At 44.2% G+C, this 21,423-nt stretch overlaps 1 protein-coding gene across 6 annotated transcripts in view; it reads right to left on the reverse strand.

The window, feature by feature from the left end:
• Positions 1-1,513: 1,513 nt before the first annotated feature.
• The window catches only part of ARHGAP32 (Rho GTPase activating protein 32), a 165,559-nt gene continuing 145,649 nt past the window's right edge, over positions 1,514-21,423 (reverse strand). For all 6 annotated transcript variants that reach the window (XM_087706354.1, XM_087706357.1, XM_087706356.1 and 3 more), the window contains 7 exons: positions 19,467-19,612; positions 16,653-16,854; positions 15,888-16,033; positions 13,436-13,510; positions 12,070-12,951; positions 10,329-11,293; positions 1,514-8,473 (listed from right to left, as the gene is read on the reverse strand). In XM_087706354.1, coding sequence (XP_087562480.1) covers positions 6,248-8,473; positions 10,329-11,293; positions 12,070-12,951; positions 13,436-13,510; positions 15,888-16,033; positions 16,653-16,854; positions 19,467-19,612 — 4,642 coding nt within the window. In that variant the 3' untranslated portion in view covers positions 1,514-6,247. The remainder of the gene's footprint in view (positions 8,474-10,328; positions 11,294-12,069; positions 12,952-13,435; positions 13,511-15,887; positions 16,034-16,652; positions 16,855-19,466; positions 19,613-21,423) is intronic.

Genomic DNA, 21,423 nt, shown 5'->3' on the forward strand with positions numbered 1-21,423 from the left:
GTGTTAAAACAACAAAAATAGTGGATTTTGGCAAACCAATTCTTCTTATTCTGTGTAATATTTCCTTCCTGTTTGAAGAATCCTATAAATTTCCCAGGAGTGGCAACTCTCCCCCATATACAGTGAGCCTTGGATCATTAAGAGACGTGAAAACTGTAGGAAGCTTCAAAGCTGGGCATTTTATTTTTGAATTTCTGCTTTGGGGGAGCATTGTGGAATTGAACCGCATCTTTATGTATCCCTTGATGTGTGTTTCCATAGCTTCCATTTATATAAAAAAATGATTGTATGGTAGTGAAATAAAGACAAAGGAAGAGTGTATTGTCTAGAAATTAAAAAAAAATAAAACCTTCAATACTGTCCTTGTTATTGTGCACAGCTTTTATTTTATTTAGATGCTGCCCAGTTCTTTAATAGGGTGACTTTGGGTGGCTTAAAAAAGGTAAATGTTCCCTTCGTGCATATGTGCTAGTCGTTCCCAACTCTAGGGGGCGCTGCTCATCTCCGTTTCAAAGCCGAAGAGCCAGCACTGTCCGAAGATGTCTCCGTGGTCATGTGGCCAACATGACTCAACACCGAAGGCTCACAGAACACTGGTTACCTCCCCACCAAGGGTGGTTCCTATTTTTTTTACTTGCATTTTTACATGCTTTCGAACTGCTAAGTTGGCAGAAGCTGGGACAAGGAACGAAAACTCACTCCATTACGCGGCCCTAGGGATTTGAACTGCCGACGGTTCTGATCGACAAGCTCAGCGTTTCAGCTACCACAGAACCCCAAAAGATAAATAGAAAAGCAATCACAATGTTAAAAATGTTGAAATGATGCAAAAAATGTTCGGAACCAAGAATGCTTTTTGCTTTGTAAAAAAAATGTTGCGGTTTCTATTGTGTTAATGCTATACTGTCTCAAGTGTAATAAGTCCGATTGTTTGACCCTTATATCTCACTTGCCCTTTTAAAATGTGCTCCAGGTCAGTAACAAGTAATGGAGAAAATGTTACTTTGAAAACTCTTTGTGAAATAGAAAAATCGCTGGGACGATGGTGATGAGCCAAGGTAGCGCAGTGGTTAAATGCAGCACTGCAGGCTACTTTAGCTGACTGCAGTTCTGCAGTTCGGCTGTTCAAATCTCACCGGCTCAGGGTTGACTCAGCCTTCCATCCTTCCAAGGTGGGTAAAATGAGGACCCGGATTGTTGTTGGGGGCAATATGCTGACTCTGTAAACCGCTTAGAGAGGGCTGAAAGCCCTATGAAGCGGTATATAAATCTAACTGCTATTGCTATTGCTATGTTCTTTTCTCATGTTACATGGAAATTATAAGTGCGAATGTGAATTTTGGTGTTCATAAGATTCACTCATGTGCTAAGGATAAGAGATAAACCACTACTTTTGGAAAATCATGGTGGTGTTATCTGCCATGGACAGTGTTAATGCGGCAAACGACAACTTCTCTCTATAAACTCTGTAAAATAAATGAAAATGCAGGAAAAAATAACGGAGACCACAACGTAAGACTTTAACCTGGCTTCATTAATTGCTGAGTTGTACATCTGAGGTTTGTGGGACTGTTAGGTTGTTCCGTTTTTAATAGCACAAGACACCTGAAGTCTGGTCATAGCATTACAGTACAAATTAAAAAATAAGAATAGTAAATGAACACATCCGCCCTCGTACAGCGCGGAGAAATGAGAATCTAAATATTTACAAGGGAGGGGGAGGAAGTGGGATGCACAAAAATATTTACACAAAAGAACATGAGCTCGTCGGCATATACATTTTATACCAGTTCTTACACACAAGAGTAAAAAATAAAAATAATAAAAAATAAGACACTATATAAATTAAAAAGAGAACACTTAAGAGAGCTACCCCCAATCTTTCCCAGAGGAGTCTCACTCATGTGGCTCAAAAAGACGACTCAAGTTTCCACAGCAGGAAAGTAAAAGCACACAACAATCACTTCTTGTTCGTTTTGCAATGGAGCTATACAATATTAAACTTACCGGGAGACACTGAAGTTAACTGAGGACACGTTAAAAGTGTACCATGCCCATCGCATCAGTTCCCACCGCACAAAACTCTGGAGAAAATGTCATGCCGAGGCCACCTTTAGAAATTAAATTCAGAATCCTCTAAGTCTACAAATACCATTCCCAAATGCTGTATTGGTCGCGCTGCAGTCCGCTGACGCTTTTTGCCATCAATTGAAACGGGCGTCGGTGGGGGGGAGAACACATACAGGGGGACACGTGTGTCTCGGGATGAATGTGGAACATCGTTTCAAGCAAGCAAATTTTGGTTGTGAGTGGCGGTTTCTGCCAGAACTGTGCAATTCTCGTTGTGACCCTCCCTCCGAGCGGCAAGCCCCTCCCCCTCCCCAGATTACGTCTGCAAAGACGTAGGCACAATGTTTTTCCGCTATCATCTGCATAAACTTTTACACCTGATTAAAAACTGGTTTTAACGTTAGGAACAAGGATGCAGGGCCTACAAAGGCCTGATAATGCTACCACGGGAGGAAAGGTTTTCCTCTAAGCACACATACAAAGCTTGAAGTAGACGGGGAGCACGTTCTACAGTAAGAATCTGAAGTTTGTCTCAACAAAAGAAAAGAAACTCAAGGGGCACAAGCGCTGAGGGGTGATTTGCATCATCAGATTCTTTGTTTAGCTATAGCAATAGCAGTTAGACTTATAAACCGCTTCATAGGGCTTTCAGCCCTCTCTAAGCGGTTTACAGAGTCAGCATATTGCCCCCAACAACAATCCGGGTCCTCATTTTACCCACCTCGGAAGGATGGAAGGCTGAGTCAACCCTGAGCCGGTGATATTTGAACAGCCGAACTGCAGAACTGCAGTCAGCCGAAGTAGCCTGCAGTGCTGCATTTAACCACTGCGCCACCTCGGCTCTTGTTCGGGACCTGAAGGCCAGTTGCTACAGAGCTAAATTAGAACTATTATGGCGGATCTGATGAGCATGCATTTTTAGCTACCACAACCCGTGCTCACAGGAAAAAGATGAACAACGCTTACTCTTCCTACACTGTGGGAGTGGAGTCTAGATTTAAAGAAGAGGGAGATATCTCCTTTTAAAGTTCAGGGTTCCAAAATTAACCAGGGTACGTGAACAGGCCTGCATAGTTAATTTCTATGGCTTTCATGGGGGTGGGAAGGGGGCTTTTTTAAAAAAAATTGTGATAGAAATATAGGAGGAATGGAGGGGTTGTCTCAGCTCTTTCAAGCTCAGGAAACATTGCTGAATTTAATTGCTGCCACTGAAGTCTTGGTTTTGAGCTAAAACCTTGTACATCACTTTCCCAACTACGCAGAAGTCCCTATGCCACAGGTGCCAATATTCAGTGCCTGGATGTTCAATTCCAAGTTGAAATTGTTTTTGGTTAAATGCTTTAAGTGGTGGACAGAGTAAGGGGCCCCCCAAGGATTCAGCTCAGGTATTTATGGCAATACATGAAAATGGTATTTAAAAAATCAAGCAGAGTGGGCTCTTCTTCCCCCTCACACCCCCCTCAACAAAAAAAAGAGATATCATATTATCATTGGCTCAGGTAAAGGAGGGAGAAAAACAAGAGTTATAGATGTGAAAAGAAATCAGGTTGGTTTTGGGCAGCAGATAGCCTAAGACTGATGTAAGTAGAGAATACAAGGAAAATGGAGGTCTTTTTTTGTGAAGATGCAAGCTTGAACTGTAGGTATTGCAACCTGAACCTTAACTGTCCTAAGGACAACGGTATATCCTTGCCCTAATCCTAGAGGTAAACTGAACGATGTAAATCAGCGTCCACCAACAGAACATCAAGAGGCTGGAAGTCAAAATGGCTCTGCGCCATTTGTGGGTTTACCACTGGGCTTGCTAGAAGGGGCAAGGAAAGACCCTAGCCAAAAAAAAATAAAAAAAATCTGCTTGCTCCAGACATTAGTGCAGGGGTCCCCAAACTTGGCAACTTTTAAGACCTGTGGACTTCGACTCCCAGATTTCTGGAAGTTGAAGTCCACAAGTCTTAGTTGCCAAGTTTGAAGACCTCTGCATTGGTGTATTGGAATGTCCCTTCCTCTGTTTCTCACTTATGCAGCATAAGCGAACAAAACACACATAGGGTTTTTTTTAAAAGAAAGAAAAACAGATGTAAGTTTAAATCACAGTGAATTTTCTGACCCCTAAATCTGTACATTTAAGACAATCGGAACTTCAAAAGAAATAGGCATCGAAGAACCAAAAGGACGTAACCGGACTGTAGCTGCAGGGGAGACCATCGGAATAGCTGGTATTTTGCTGGTTTTGAGAAGCTTCTGTTACCCTTGTGAGATGCCTGATGTTGCTCCAGGGAAACCTGGCATAGGTAGTATTCTGAATTAATGCCCATCATGCTGTAACAAGGGCCCAAGAGAAATGACACAGATGCTTCATTCACGGCCCTCATTCTAGCTTTACGTTGTCGTGGTGACCTCAAAGAAGAAAGCACTTTATTCCTGGGATAAACTCTGGCCACCTTAGAAAAGTTTTGTAGCCGAGGGCTGACATGTTATTTGAGCTATCCTAAGGCAGGCATGAAAACTAAAAGTCCCTCCGCACTCCAATTCTGACAAGGACACTAGGAAGAAGAGCTGTGCATACTTATAACTTTTTCCAGAAAAGCAATTCCATACAGTCTCCCCTTTCAACAGGCATCTTAAGATAAAAATATAAAAAGTGTGAGAGTTGTATACCCGCAGGGCATCTACTGCACTCAGTGTGGGGCAACATGGGACTTGTGAGCCTCTCCCCCCCCCCCCCCCACAGCCCACTTCTTGCCAGACCACCATTTTCTGCTACCTATAAACACTACACAATAGGTGCCTGTGCACTGTGGACGTGTTTTACTATCCCTCCCATCAAACCAACTGGGATATTCCCTCATCTGCAGTACCTTCCCCACTTCATAATGTAGAGCTTATCAGGATCAGCAGCACCAACTGAGCAATCGGAAAGAAATATGGAATTGTTTTCTAGACCAGGGGTCTCCAACTGTGGCAACTTTAAGACTTGTGGGCTTCAGCTGGCTGAGGAATTCTGGGAGTTGAAGTCCACAAGTTGCCACGGTTGGAGACCCCTGGTCTAGACCACTGTTGGGTTAGGCTAGGCACAAGGCTACTTAATAACAACGTTGAAATAAATTCCCACTGCTAAAACGATGAAATGCATCACGATTCTCTTGTATCCGTGACTTCTGGGGGGGAAAGGAACCCAGCATCACGCTTTTCAATGGCTCTCACGCAGGAGAAAAATATTCTGGATATTCTGTTTTTCAGAAGCTTTTGCAAAATACGCAAAAGATGTTCAGGATGATTCCCTTTATGAGATAATACAGGCACCGCCTGTAGGTCTGGCAAAGCATAGCTCCATTTATAACGTATGCACAGCGCCCTCCCTCCCCCACTCACCCCTCACTTCTCCAAATATATGAAGCAGTTTATTACAGATTTCTTCATGGGGAAATAAAACCAGGTAACATGCCTGAGACTTCACTACCTTCTTACTGATACCAGGCGCCCAACAGGTGACTGGCTTGCACCTTGACAAATAGGGAAAGCAAAATTGAGGGTGCGAAAAAGTGATAAGACGTGGTAGTATAATTAAAGGGAGAATAGCACACAATGCAAAAATCATTCCCCCCACCTCTCCTGGAATTTGAGGCATAAAACCTGAAAGGACCAAGTTAAAATATTTACTAAAGCTTGGCATTCCATAAAAAACTTCCTCTAAACGATCACGTAACAAGGGACTTTTTGCCTGGAGAAGAAACGTCTGGGTTAGCCTATCGATACGTACATCATGCGTGTGGCTTTAAAGGACGGGGACCGCTAAAAGGGAAACGCCATGAGTTGAAATCTATGGAAACTGAGCATCATTCACAGTGCGACCCATCTCTCTCTTCATCCTTAATGCTGCTCTTCCTGGAGAACGGTTGCATCTTCAAGTTTTAACAACAAAAAATAAGCCCGTGTGTGGCTGCTGCAAGCTACATTTTAAACGACGGGATAAAACTATGCCTTTAGTGTTGTTGTTTTGTTTTTAAATGTCCCTATAAGCGGCATGAGGACCGGACGGAGCAGAAACGCAACGGGGCTAATGGAAGGAGTTGCTTTTGTGTGTTCGTGTGCATGTTTGTGCATCATTGAAAAAATAAACCAGTCCACTGTCCAGCAGAGGCTGCTAACACTCTATCCCTTCGCCCCCTCCCCGAGCTCACTCTGCATGGACTTCCGTCTCTGGCCGCTGAAGGCAAAGGTCAGACGGTAGGAACGCCCCTTGGCCCAAAGCTGTGGCATAAGTCCTACTATGTGGATGAGGAAAAGAAGGTGCCACTCCCCCTCCTCCTCCAGAGTATCCCCCTCTTTGGTGCTGAGGCATGGTACGGTAATCATCCAAATTATCATACTGGGATACCACAGTTGTACTTTGGCGTTTGCCAAGGGTTTGGTATGGGTATAGGAGACTGGCATCCCGCTGTGTGCTCTCAGAGTGCTGGAACCGGAGGCTGTGGCTCCGTTCCGGCTTCGGCGGTGGGCCCGGAGGCTGCCCGTAGTGCTCACTCTCTTTATAGCAGTCTCTGGAGTGCTTTTCAGCTGGAGCAGCCGGGTGTCGTGACCGAGCCCGCTCTCCGTCCTCGGCCAGCTTCGCCTCTTTATGGTTCAGTCTCAACACGTCATGATTGGCCGGGATGTATTTCCCACCCGAGTGCTGATATATCAGGGTTTCCGTGGGTTCTGGCGGGTGGCCCTTTGGTCGGTAATCAGGGTAGGAAGGGGCATTTTTAGCATCTGGCGGCTGCCTGTGGGCTGCTTCGTGTGCAAGGTGCATTCTGTGCTCAATGGAATTACAACCAGCCTCGGGCGGTTTCCTGCTCCTGAGGCTGCTTTGTTTCTGAGGGAGCAGAGGTTTCTCTGACTGTCCGTTCCCATAACCTCCGCGGTAATGGGCTCTGTCGACGTCCGGTTCTGGCTGGGGTCCGTAGTAGTGTTCCTCTCCCTCAGGTGCCCCTCCCTTGCTTAGGTATCTCCCGTCTTTCCCGTCAGCAACAGTGAGGAGTCCAGTTTTCCCAGGATCAGATTTGCTGCGCAAGTGAACAATGTCTGTGGCACGTACCTCCTCTTGCAACAAAGGGGCTACGTTGTCATACTGGGACATGACTGGTCCCTTGACTTTCTGACGGGCACGGCTCTCTCGGCGGATGGACTGCATGCAGTATTTCTCCATATCTTCCAAGTCCCAGGAGACGTACATGGGTTTGACATCAGGGGCAGGCGGCACGTCCCTGCTAATGAAACTATGCTCTTTGCCAGCTAGATGCCCAGGAAGACCTCCCCGAGGGTAGGGTGGTAAACCGGGACAGCGATAGAGGTTCTTGGTCGGTAACTTGGAGTAGGATGGAAAATCTTTGCCTGGGAGAGGATGGAACTGCCTCAAACGCACTGTACCGTAAGGATCCAAGTCGTAAAATCCACCCTCACCTGCAGTGTAACAAGAAACGCTGGAGGAACTTGAGTACGGGCTGTATCGGTAATGAACCCGGCCGTTTTCAAAATAAGGTTGCAGCTGAGTGACGTGATAATCTCCGTGGGGCTGATATGGCTTGTACTGGAGGAGGGGTCTAGGGCAATAAAGGGGATCGTCATCAGGAGGCACCTCAGTGCGGGAGATGGGAACTGATCTGATGGCGGAGGGGGTGGACACATGCAGAGAATGCACCCTCCGGATGGTGGGGTAGGGTGGGGCTTCCTCCGCGCAACTGCTGCTCATCGTTGGGCTTAGGGAAGACAGATATTCGATCCGACTGCGAGGCTTGGCATAATGAACATACGGGCTCTTTCCTTGACTGGCGTACGCGTTATATCGGGACCCCAAGGAAGGCGGGGCCTCCGAAAGAGAAGGGTAGCCCGGATGCTGCTCAGACTTGCTGTGAAAAAGGTGGGGCTGGCTATTTTCAGCCCTATACTGATGAGCCGATGAGGGTTTGGGATGCGCTGGAGCCTCCGGCGTGCTTTCTGACTTGGAGGGAAGGAAATAGGCTGATGGAAGGGATGTTTGCTTAGACAGGGTAGAGGTTGCCAACACATCCTCTGCTGACAGTGGCAATGAGGAAGAAGCCATAAAAGCATGGAAATGGGCAGGGTTTATCGTATCGGTGCTGTTGGAATGCATGGCGGCTGCAAGTTTGCTCTCCATTGTCCTCACAGGTGGCACTGGAGGCATGAAAGTGTACGACGATTGAGCTGGGACAGATTCGGACCTCATCTGTAAAGGTGGAGCCCTGGTGTTTTCTCGGGGTTTCTCCAAATGTCCCTGATGAAACAGAGCCACTGGGGTGGCTGAAGTGCACTGGATTGTAGCACTGGCCTCAGCCCCCACGACGGGAGCTGACTCAGCTGTTCTAGGCTCCAGCAATTTGTCTGGAGTTGCCTCTCCTTGTACCTGGTAGAAGAAAGCACAAAGATCAGTTATAAAACCCCAAACGGTTGCTGAGATGAAATACAGACTTCACTTGCAAACCAAACTGGTTTTTTAAACTAGCAACTTAACCGAGTTTTTACAGGGGAAAAAGCTACAACTTTTGATAGCAGGTGATTGATCCGCAGCCAAGACATCAGTCAACTTTTCACTCCCATCGCTTCAACGGGAAATGTAATGGAAGACGTAATCAAGCCATTTCAGAGAATTACCATATTTCTCAGAGTATAAGACGCACCATTTTCCCTCAAAAAAGAGGCTGAGAATCTGGGTGCGTCTTATACACTGAATGCAACATTTTTTCCTCCTGAAACCCCGCCCCTTCACTAAACTGGCCGTGCATAGCCTTTAGGAACCTTGCAGAGTGCTCCTGGGTGCTGGGGAGGGCAGAAATGAGCGAAAAACGGGCCAATTTGGGGAGGACTGCAGAGTGCAAAAACTTTTTCTTTTTTTTTAATTTGCCTCTTCAAAACCTTGGTGCGTCTTATACTCCGGTGTGTCTTATACGCCGAAAAATACGGTAACACTTCAAATTTGGAGTGACCTTATAGAAATGTAGGCTTCTTCAAGTCTTCAACTGCTACTGCTTGCCCATATGTAATATTTTCCATGTCTATAGGTGGGAGAATTTTAAAATCCGAATCATTAGCAATGTTCAAATGTCCTTCATTAATTATGTGGTATGCATTCGTTTACTACTGCCATGTCATTAAAGAAAATGGGACCAAATAGGCAACAGGATGGTTTAATTCAAAGCAAGTCCCTGCTGGAAACAACAATAGTTGCTTATGAACCATCTTACTGTAGTTAGCCAATATGTGTCAGAATAGCACCACCTACTGCTACACTTCTTTTAGTGCTACAGGTTGTTATGACAACCCAAAACTTCATCCAATGGAAACAGAAATGTTCTATGACTATTCCTAGAACACCTCAGTCAGAGCATCTTGCTAATAATCGTTTTCTCAGGAGAAATCGGCAGCCAAAGTCTCAAATGTTCCCCTTTCTCCCAGGATCCTGGGTTAAAAGCTCAAGCACCTATGGCTCACCTTAAGGAACGTGGGTAGAAGAAAAAACGGTTCACTAAAATAGAAAAGGGGAGCCAAGTAAAAATTGAGTAAACTGAGGTTGGGAGATAGGAGTAAAGCAGAGGTCATGGGGTTTTTTTTGGACAGAAATTTTCCCTGAATTATAATGTACAAAAAGGGAGGGCAGAGAGAATGGAGCATGGTGTTCTGACCTAGGCTTCCCAAGAGCATGAAACAAATTCCTTGTCCCAACAAAAAAAGTCCTTTAATTAATTTGCTGTGAATTCTGTGCATTCACATCCAGCAAAGTCTTTCAAGGGAGGATTTACAGTCACGGGCCTTATTATCAGGCTTGGAGAGTTGCCAGGCTGACATCTGCAAAACTTGGCAAGGAGTCTTGGAGAGTCATGAACCAATTAAACAAACTAATTGTCTCCTGCAAACTCCACTCCCCTTTCGCTCCTCTTTTATTTCATCTGGGAGAGGCCATTCATCGTCCATCTGTGGCTTTACTCCCAAGTCGACCCTTGTTCTTTAGCTGTACCCTTCGTCTGGCAACTCTGCCCATGCGCACACTGGGAACAGGCTCCAGTGTTCATCTGCCTCACTGACCTCCGACTCCGAAGGCAGCTGATAACTGGCATACGGCTCTGTCCCCCTCTCTGCCTCCGACACAGAGCCTTCATCAGAACCTTCCCCAGACTCCAGGACTGGCCCATGTTCCTCCCCAACCTCCTCACTCTCTGAGTCTGCTGGCAGGCCACAATAGATGGCGCCTACTTAAGTTTTACCTGACTGAAGCCGCCGGAAGGTTTCTTAGGAGGAGTTTGTCCCACAGCTGGCTGGTCCCCTGGTCTCACGGGTAGAACTTGGTGGCTTCCTGCAGGAAGAGCTGCTTCCCCCCATGAAATGTTGCTGGTGACTGTAGAAGGCTGAGGGGGGATGTTCTGTCTGGACATGCCAGGATTAGGTTTGGCAGCTGCCGGGTAGTTCTTTATTACGCAGGCCAGGTCATCGGGGATATTTTTCTCCCCAGGAGGGACCGGAGGGAAGGGAAGGAGTCTGTCCTCCACTTTACAGAGGGGAAGATGAATCTTGGTGGCCTGGATTGGGTTCTTATCCAAAGGGACCCCAGCATGGAGAGGAGGACTTTCTGGGGGTATCTCCGCTGTAGGTGGCTCGGCCTGAACAGCTCGTCCAGGACAGGAATGAAGATGACTCTGATCTTCCGAGGCAAAAGACTGAGTGAGAAGGTGAGTCTCCCCCACTGTACATGGATAGAAGTGGGAGTGGTCCCAGACCATGTTAGTACCACCGTGAAGGTCCCCTGCCATGTTGTTAGAGAAAGTGGCGTGGTCCCGATGTTCAGATGTGACAACGTGGAGATGGTTGTCGCCTTCGGACACGCCACTGATTTGGGGGTCCTGAACTGAGGGCAGCCCGCTTCTTTGAAGCTCCCCAACCATCTGAAAACTGAGCGGGTTCTCCGGCAGAGGAGCATAGAACTGGAGCCTTTCCGAAGCAGAGCCGGGATACGGGTGGAATTTTTCTAGAGTTCCCGTGTTCTCACTTTTCCCGCAGTTGTTACAGTCTGAATAAATATCGGGTTTCTTCTGAGACTGAACAGAAGCTTGTTGGGCAGATTCGGCCAGAGCAAGAGCCAGGATGCGGGCGGCATTTTTCGGAGGTGGAGGAGGGACAACAGAAACAGAATTGACTGGAGCAGAATCCTGGGGGGTGGCAAGGGCAACGGCTCCTAGTGGGAAGAAGAGTAGAAACAAAAGAAAAACAAAAACAAAAGAGAATGGTTTACTTTATCCCATTAAGGAGAGTGAGCAATTCCTATAGATCATTCTAAAAAAAAATAAGATTTTTTTTTTCCTCTAAAAAAATAGTCCAACATTTCACAGTGGCAATTCCTTGGCGTGACCAAAGCGGGTCTTCTCTCATGCATGCAAAACAGGAATAGCAGTTCGGTGTGAAAAAAAAAAGCGCAAGAGATTGTCTAAAAAGTTCCTGTTGCGGTCCTAAAGACTAAGCGGTAGGCAGTGCAGAAAGAAAATGCCAGATTGTTTGATGGGATCTTTAGCACAACTTAAATCACGGATTACTTTTGGGCCAGGAAAAAAAAAAGGTCTCTTCTTTTGAGTGCAGCCCAATTTTATTTATTTCTATGGATCGTTTAAAAAAATATAAAGTTTATCAGGAAGCATTCTGATCGGAAGAGATCATCTCGTGTTATGAAAAAAGTGAAAAGAGAGAGGGCTATATATAATATTCACAGGGTTGTGGGTTTTTTTTTAATGTGTTGTGTATGTGTGATACACAAAAGGTGGCTGCAGAGAAGCTTAGGTTCTTTTAACCCAAGCAGCATCTATAAGCTCTGGAAGACACATACTTTGCTACTATTATTATTTATTACTATTATCATCATTATTACCAGGGTTTCCCCCTCTTTTTAAAGGCGTGCAGAGAAGCGAGAGCTTGGCGGCTTGCGAACTTAAAGAAAAAATGGAGGAAAACACACTGTACCTGGCTGTGTCAGTCCAGAAGGTACAGGCTTACTCTGGCCGCTGCTGAGCGTAAGGGGATCCACCTCTTCTTGAAGCTCTGCTTTCTTGGTATCTCCCGCGTTCTGGAGTTCCTGCTGGTGCTCTTCACCGTGCCTACTCTCATTGCTTCTCAGAGGGGACACCATGAGCTGGGAGAGGGACATGCTTGATGCTTCGTTGCCGTCGGCGGTTTTTTTAGCCCAATCCAAAGGGCCAACGCTTTCTGACACTCCTCCAGTGACCACGTCTGGCATTCGGCTGGGGGCAGAATAAGGAACGGGTTCCGATCCCGCGAGAGGTGGAGACTTGACTGGCTTTTGGCCTGACTTGGGGGAATAGGCACAGGTGAGCTTCTCGGAGAAAGACAAGTGTTTTGAGGGTCTCTCTTCAGAGGGCCTCAAATCCAGGGTGAAGAAAGGACTTGGGTTTTTTTCTTGGTAAGGAGAAACTGGTTCCGAGCTGGTGGCGCTGCAGGGCGTGTGAGATTGGCTGCCCGAGTCCAGCTCTTTCTTGAAGAGGCTTGGCTTATCCTTGTTGTAGTCCACTGACTCCAGCAGGGAGGTGCTGCTGTCGAGACACTCGGATTCTGCTTTGGGGGGGCTGCACTGAAAAGACATCGGGTCGAAATCCAAGCTAGCCACCCCAATCTCCGGCGGGCTCAGGTCGACGTCCTCTGCCGACCTGGGAGAAATGAGGGCAGGGACCTGCAGGTGTCCCTCGTCGCCGTCGCTTTCTTGGTCCTGGGGAAGATTGTCGTAAGAATTGCAGCGATTCATGTTTCCCAACAATTCCCCATTAAAAGAAACGGACAAAGCATCGCTGCTCGATCTTGGCCTTCGGGGTCGAAAGAGTTTAGACTCACCTGGCAAAAAAAGAAGAAAAAGAAAGACAGTTGTTAGCAGTGGTGGGGGTTCAAATATTTTAACAACCGGTTCTCTGCCCTAATGACCAGCTGGGTAGATGGGGCTTGGTGGTCATGTGACTGGGTGGGCATGGCTAACTCAACGTCACTCACATCGATGGGCGCTTTGCTGTAGCTGTTACAATAAGGGTTAACCGGAGAGGCAGTTTCTGTAAGCAGGGCAATAAAGATTAGGCTAGAAACACCACCAGAATGTTTCCTTCCCGCCTTCCTTACAGGATTAGCCCTGTAAAGTGGAAAAAAAACAAAAGGAGATTTCTTCCAACAACCGGTTCTCCTGAATAGGTACGAACTGGCTGAATCCCACTACTGGTCGTTAGTACTTTGCCCAGTTATTAAAAGAGTCCCCTGGTGTAAAATAGTTGGTTGCTCTTTGGTTTTCAGTGAAAAATACAGGGATATATAGAAATAAAAGCCAACTTGCCATCTATTGCATGCAAAGATGAAAGAGACTCTTCGCTCTTGGCGGAGCGCAGGGTTCCACTGTCTCCTCTTCCTCCTGATCAGTCAGGAAAAAAGCAACAATGGAATCGATTTAGAATATGACCATACATTCCCAGAGATGAAAATTGATTACCGTATTGCTCTGGGGTATAAGACGCACCTTAGTTTAAGGAGAGAAAAATAATAATAAGAAAAATTCTGCCTACCAGCATCCATGGTATTCAGCTGACACATGGTAACAAGGAATAGAATAGGAATAGCAACTAAGTCAGCCAATGAGGACTATTTGGGCACTATTATTTGCTGTGTGAGCTACAAGGAGACAGGAAGGAGCCTGGCTTAGCAGAGAACTGAAAGTGAAACTGCTTGTGTTTTGCTTGTATTTACTGCTATCTTGAAAAACCTGCTTTTGGTAATGTATTGTATACTATTATTATTTTGAATCCTGCTGAATCAATTACTTGTGTGTTCTTTCTGAATGTGATTACTGCTGCAAACTCTGACCAGCCAGGTCAGCTTCAGCACTTATTGCAGCCTGATTCAGCACAGCTGATTGGTGGCTGGATTGCACTGTCGCAATACCCCCAATCAGCCGTTCCAGGCTACAGGGATTGCCACAGACCATCGCTGCCTCCATGCCTCCTGTTTTTGGCCTCTGGTGGGGGTGGGTGGAGCTACATTTGGTGTATAATCGCACCCAAATTTTCACTCTCTTTTTGGGGAGGAAAAAGGTGCGACTCATACTCTGAAAAATACGGTAGTCTAATACAGTGCTTCTCAATCTTGGTAACTTGAAAATGAATGGATTTCAACTCCTAGAATTCTCCAGCTAGATATGCTATGCCATGCTGGCTGGAGAATTCTGGGAGTTAAAGTCCACTCATCTTCAAAGGTGCTTTTTCAAGAGGCAGCTGGACTTTCTTGTTTTTTTCTTTCCATTCCCAACCATCTAGTCAGAGCTGAAGAAGCTTCTTGGATGAGAAGTGAAACGTCTTCAAAAGAAAAAACAAGAAAGTCCAGTTGCCTCCTGAAAAAGCAGATTTGGGACAACCATGACCTGGATGACTGAGAATTTCTATAGACTTTTAGCTATGCAATTTGGGATGAACACCTTTGGAATGGTGTGGGAGTAGGAATGGATTTCCAGAAAAAATGCAGACTAAAAGAACTATTAGCCCTACTCAGGTGACCCTGAGGACACAGATAAACCTTTTAGAGGATCGTTGAAGCACTTGGAGGTTTATCTGTGTCCTCGGGGTCACTTGAAGATGTTTCCCTTCTCATCAGTTAAACATCCAAGTGCTTCAATGACCCTCTAAAAGGATGCAAATGACCAGCCGTCTGTAAAGAATATAAACCCTTTCATTCCCCACTATCCTATCAGAGCTGAAGAAGCCTCTTGGATGAGAAGCAAAATGTCTTCAAGGAAAAAACAAGGAAGTCCGGTTGTCTCCTGAAAAAGCACCTTTAGGACAACCATGATCTGGATGATGACTGAGAATTGCTACAGACTGACACTCATCTTCAAGTTGCCAAGGTTGAGAAAGACTGGACTAAAAGAACATGTCAAGTTATTTACAGAGCTGAATTTTTAGTCTTTAAAACAATCGCTATATGAATTAAATGAAGCAGATACTGGTCAAAGGTTTTGCAAGAGCACAATGGAGTGATCATGAATATATAACAAAATATGTTTTCAGCTTGCGATGAGGGAGCTTCAGCTCCATAGGAGTGCTCCTGAGCTGCAAAGGCTCTTTTAGCTATGCATGCTAAGAAATTAGAGCAATGTTCTCGTGTATATAACGCCTCTGTGGAACAGGAAGAATTGAGGCATTTCTGAATTACACTCAGAGCAGAGCATGCTGTGATTTATTTTGAAATAAATTACCATTAATTTAATTAATGTTAGGGTCAACGTCATCACCCAGAGGACTATTGGTTGCCCTCTCCCTTCTTTGGAGGAGCTTTATAGCTCGAGCTGCCTTAAGAAAGTTCAAAACATACTTAAAGATCCATCTCATCCTGGGCACCTTTTTCTTTTTTAACTTTTACCATCTGGCAGACGGTACAGGACAATAAAAACAAGGACAAATAGGCTGCAAAACAGCTTCTATCCCAGAGCAGTAACTATATTGAATTCTACGGTGTAGTGCAATATTAATGCAATATCAGGGGTTTTCCATTCAATTGTATAGAATGTGAAAGATATGTGTTTGTGTTTTATCTTTATAGTTATAACGTACACACTGAAGATGGAATTAATTTCATTGTAGGAGGTGCAATGACAATAAAGTAAACTAAAACTAAACTAAACTAAATAATACTAAAAAAAAGCCAGTGCATGTGGAGTAAACCAGAAGCATCCAAGCTCAGCTCTGCAGGACAGTCTCTTACTTAAACACCTTGCTGTCATGGATACAGGCCGCCCTTACCTGCCAGAGCGATCGCCTTCATTTCGGATGGCTCGCTTGGGTTGCGCTGCAGTTTCCGTTTGGAAAGAGAGGATGATTTTCCCAGGTTAAAGAAGGAGCGCCAGCTGCCAACGGGGGATTTTTTCATCTTACTAGGAGGCCTCTTTCTACAGCAAGAAAAGATTTGGCAAAGTTGAGGAAATGATTGATTGAACTATGGTGGCTCCGAAAGCAGCATTAGCAATCCTCATGGAGAAGCTATAAGCCCACATGCTTTTATATAGGCCAGCAGCATTTAAGCGTGGGACAATGCAGACAGACAGACAGACAAACAATCCTCCTACTGTCCTCCTACTATCCTCCTACTGTCAGGGTTCCAAATAGCATCCAAAATTAAATCAGAGTCCAAGGCAAAGTATTGCTCAAAGTTCCAATTTATTAAGAGAACCATGTTGGCACATCTGAGAAAACCCAAATCTGAAAGCTTCCCAGTTTTCCCTATCTAGTTGAAAGCTCAAGATCCTGCCCCCACACCCACAACTCCGTCACATGGTCCAATCTCCCATTGCCATGTTGGCAGTTCCACCCATCCATTTCCAGCCAGGTGCAGAGATGAAGAGACAAAGGATGACCTTGGTTTTCTAGAAAGAATTTTGTTTTGGCTACATTGCATCTAATGCCGTACAACCCCCCTCCCATTTTCCCACAATAGAAAAAGGCACAGTAGAATAATAGAAAATGTGACAGGCCAAAGATCCAAAAGAAAGCTGCAGGCTTGACACCTACCTTTCAGAGGGGAAGTCTATGATGGTATGGAACTTCCCCTGCAAAGCAGCGGGTCCTTCTCCTACTTCGATGTACTTGCTGTCTGTCAGGGCTGGAGAATTGATCTGTGCCTGAGTCCTTGCCTGGGCCTCCTCTAAGGTAAGCAGCTTTGTGGAGGGAGACGACACCAGCAAAGATTTAGGGCGTGACAAGGAACTGTGACCTGCCACAGAAACAGAAGGCAAAGCAAGAGGGAGAACGGTGTGAATTAGGAGAGCCTGTGAAAGAAGAGATTCCTGAAATAGAGTCATCACAGGCCAACATTTCCTTCATCTCAGGACTTAAGCAGGGAATCTTCAAAACTCATTATGCTTTTATCAAGAAAAATCTGGCAAGGAAAAAAAATTAAGTTTGGGTTTAACATAGTGGACATTCCATGAATTTATTTTTCCTTCCCTTCACTGCACGATGACTTGCGACTCAGTTTTGCTTCACGGATTTCTTTTTTACTTCTATAATTTTATATTATATATTATCGATTATAAATACTTGAGAAGAAGTCTTTTTTCTCACGTAAGGGCCTTCACAAGCTCTTTCATTAGTATAAAGTGTTTGGCAAAATCCTATTCCCCCACCCTCCAAAAAAGTCGCTGAGTTTTACTCCCAATTTAAATTCAAGAAAATAATGCTTGAAGATTGTGTATGGCTTAAACATTACCGACTACCTTCTAGCAGTCATACTGCTAAACCCAGTGAGTTCAAAAACCATTTCTTAAAAAAAAAAAACTCACAGGAGAAACTCCACCATATTTAGCACTTTTTTTTTACATTTTGAAGACTGTTAATTAACAAGTCAAGAAGTTGTGTCAAACAAGCAGACACTACTTCTTAATGGCAACTGGGCTGAAAAGATTGGGAATGTACATCAGGCCAATCCACAAAAACATCTATTGTGTTTTGCCTTAATATGTTGTGTGAATTCAACCATTGTGACTCTTAAGCCATTGTTAACAACTTAATATGTTGTGGAAACCCACCCAATTATATGCGTTTAGGAGTTTTTTTTAAGTAATGGTTTTTTTTTAAGTAATGGGTTTTTTGGTTTTTTTTTAAAAAGGAGCAATATGGAAATTCAGTGTTTGCTCCACAGGAAAGACAGACATGGTTTAACACCAACTGAGTTCATTTTCCATTGATGTTCTAATCTAAAATGTTTGTTGAATCTTCTGTGTGTATGTGTGTGCGCGTGCGTGTGTGTGTGTGTGTGTATATATATATATATATATATATATATATATATATATATATATATGTGTGTGTGTGTGTGTGTGTGTGTGTGTGTGTGTGTGTGTGTGTGTATGTATATGTATATGTATATGTATATGTATATGTATATGTATATGTATATGTATATGTATATGTATATGTATATATTTATATTTATATTTAGAGTCACAACCCCTGGTAAATCCCAATTATGGGAGGAAGCTAACTGCTTCCATCATCTGTCAATCGGCTCGTCACAAGAGTCCATCACGACAGAAACCCAATATTTTTACTGTTGCCTTTGTTATATTTGTGTTTTATTTGTGCTGATAAATAAATAAAGGGAGACTAGTATAGATCTATTTCAAGCTATTTAGCTCTCATCAGCTAGCCATACCCTTACTGGGATAGCTTGAAATAGATCTATACTAGTCTCCCTTTATTTATTTATCAGCACAAATAACACACACAAATCACACACACACACACACACACACACACACACATATTTGTTTTCTGAATTTATTCTATAAATAAAAATAAATAAATGGCTGTGTGTGTGTGTGTGTGTGCTCCAGCATAACTCTGCTGGAGCAATTTCAACCAAACCTGGTACAGAGATGACTTACTCTCTGGAGAGAAATACTGTGGGGGTAAGATACCCCTAACACCTCTCGGGATGTGGGTTCTATTAAGATACAGCCTGTTGTGCCTTAAAATGGCTTCTATTGTACTGCTGTAAAATGACTTCTACTGTATAGCACAGTGGAGTTGCCATGGTAATGGCTTCACAGTACTCCACAAGGGGGCTTCCTCTGGTTACGAGGAAAATCCAACATTAGAAATTACATTTGGTCCAGACATTTTCCCCCTATAAATAAATACCTGGACAATGCTGGGTTATCAGCAAGTTTCTTATAAGCATAACTTTGCCAGAAAGGTGACAGTTAGGGAAATGACTACTGTCACTCAAACTGAAAATGGGTCCAGATAATTTCACTCCATTCTTTTCCCTCAACCTGAGGTGGGGGACGGGACACACCATATTTTATGATTGTCTATGAAATTCTCAGTCATCCAGGTCATAGTCATCACAAAGAGGCTTTTTCTGGTTTTTCTTTGAAGACTTTTTGCTTCTCATCCAAGAAGCTTCTTCAGCTTCTTCACCACAGAGTGGAAGAAGCTTCTTGGATGAGAAGTGAAACGTCTTCAAAGAAAAAAAAAATAGAAAGTCCAGTTGCCTCTTGGAAAAAAAAGCACCTTTGTGCTATTTTACGATGGTGATGGTGGAACAAAAGCTTGGTACAAAGCCTTGAACAACAAAATGTTTTAGAATGGACGCTTCACAGTTGGGAGAGCTCTGCATGGTACCCAACTTTTAACAGAGGGACTATTTTCCATGATGGACATCTGGACATCTAAGCTTGATTGGCCTCCAATGAATGTGAGGTAGTTGTTTATTAAGCTGCATTTCTTTGGTGGGTCAGCCAAGCAGAAAAACGAAAACTTTGGACACTGCTCTGCCAACGCTTTCCAATGTTTGTTTTAGTTTATTTCTGAGATACATACCTGCACTCTCTCGAATGACAGAGCTGAGTTTAGAACTGAAAAGGACATCCACGTGATTGAGAATGAATTCCACCACCACTGATTGGATTCGTACTTCCATAAAAGCTGCTGTTCCACTGAAGCAAGCAGATTCTATCTGTTTTGATCTAAGGAAAAGAATGCAAGCATTAGCCAGTGCTCCAGCCAGCCCTAACAGTTCCTGGTGTAGACAGACAAATCAACTGAAGGCCTTCCCTTTTTCACAGGAACAAATATTTGCACAGTGGTCGCAGTGTGAAGTCAACACACACAATGCTGGAGAGACAGATACAGATTAACAGAGTTGGAAGGGACCTTGTAGGTCATCTAGTCCAACCCCCTGCCCAAGCAGGAGACCCTACATTATTTCTGACAGATGTCAGCCCAGTCTCTTCTTGAAAGCCTCCAGTGATGAAGCTCCCACAACCTCCGAAGGCAACTTCTGTTCCATTGGTTGATTGTTCTCACTGTCAGTAAATTCCTCCTTATTTCCAGGTTGAATCTCTCCTTGATCAGTTTCCATCCATTATTCCTTGTCTGGCCTTCAGGTGGCTTGGAAAACAGATTGACCCCCTTGTCTCTGTGGCAGCCCCTCAAATATTGGAAGACTTCTATCATGTCTCCCCTGGTCCTTTTCTTCACTAGACTAGCCATGCCCAGTTCCTGCAACCGTTCATCGTATGTTTCAGACTCCAGTCCCCTAATCATCTTTGTTGCTCTTCTCTGTACTCTTTCTAGAGTCTCAACATCTTTTTTATAGTGTGGTGACCAAAACTGCATCCAGTACAGTTGAGATAAGTTGACAGCTTGGGTATTCTCTCTTCCATAATATAATGCAGAGCAGTTACCACATATGGACTTTTCATCTGTGACTCGGAAGAACCCTTCACCTCTTTCTTGCAAAAGAGGGGTTCATAATTTCTCTGTGAGAACTTATTATAAGTAGCAGTTTATTCCAACAAGGAATAAAGCTTAGTCTATCTCTGAGCTAATTCCTGGCAAAGTCACAGGTGTTAACGTCTGACACGAACCAAACTCGTAAAAAAACAAGTTAAGCTTCTATTTCTGGTTCTCAGTAGGGATCCGAATTGTCTTACTGTTTCGTTCATTACCGAGTTGGTGCCAATTTCCCCAATGAATGTTTTCCATTTTTTCCTTGAAAAAAAACCCAACAACTTCTGGACAAAAAGTAAAACATTAGAAGCTATTTCTCACTATAGAAGAACCCTTCTGTTTTCAAAAGGCTATTTAAACATAAAGCGTGCTGGTAGAACTTTTCTAACAAATGTTATGAAAAAGTGTAAGCTGTCATGGGCTACAGCTCGGTTCAACAGATGTGATTTCATCTCCGTATACAATACGATCCAGAGGGATTAGACACAGAAAAGGACTATCCTTTGCAACTGTGGTGACATGCAGACAACAATACATACCTACACCTGCCCTTTATGTGCTGATCAGTGTATAGTTGAGGCTCTCATGGCAGCACCACAGAATGCAATGAACATTGCTAGTTTCTGGGAAAGATCTGTTTAACTTGTACATATTTTAACCTTGTATTTTATATTTTCAATTCTATGTCACCTAGTAACTTATTTCGATTGTGATGCTTCTGACACAAATAAACCAAGAAATCTCCATATTGTGTCACATTCCGGCGGTCACGTTGCATACAAACAGAGAGTCAGTTTGTTTGGTGAAAAACTTTATCTCTATCTCATATTACGTGATAACCAGCACTAAATGACAATGACACAAAGGTAAGCAAATCCAAGTCAATTCTAACCAAGTTAACACCATCACTCATATATGATGCTTCACCAGCTCCACCCACAACTCCACCCAGATGACACCCAACCACCATCACCAATCACCATGAACCACACCCCCAGCCACACCCCCACTCAGTGTCATCACAGCCTCCTTCCTGGTTAGCCAC

This window comes from Thamnophis sirtalis, unplaced genomic scaffold, assembly GCF_051295495.1.
Source record: "Thamnophis sirtalis isolate CommonGarterSnake01/CBP01778 unplaced genomic scaffold, rThaSir2_p1.2 scaffold_2, whole genome shotgun sequence".
Lineage (NCBI taxonomy): Eukaryota > Metazoa > Chordata > Lepidosauria > Squamata > Natricidae > Thamnophis > Thamnophis sirtalis.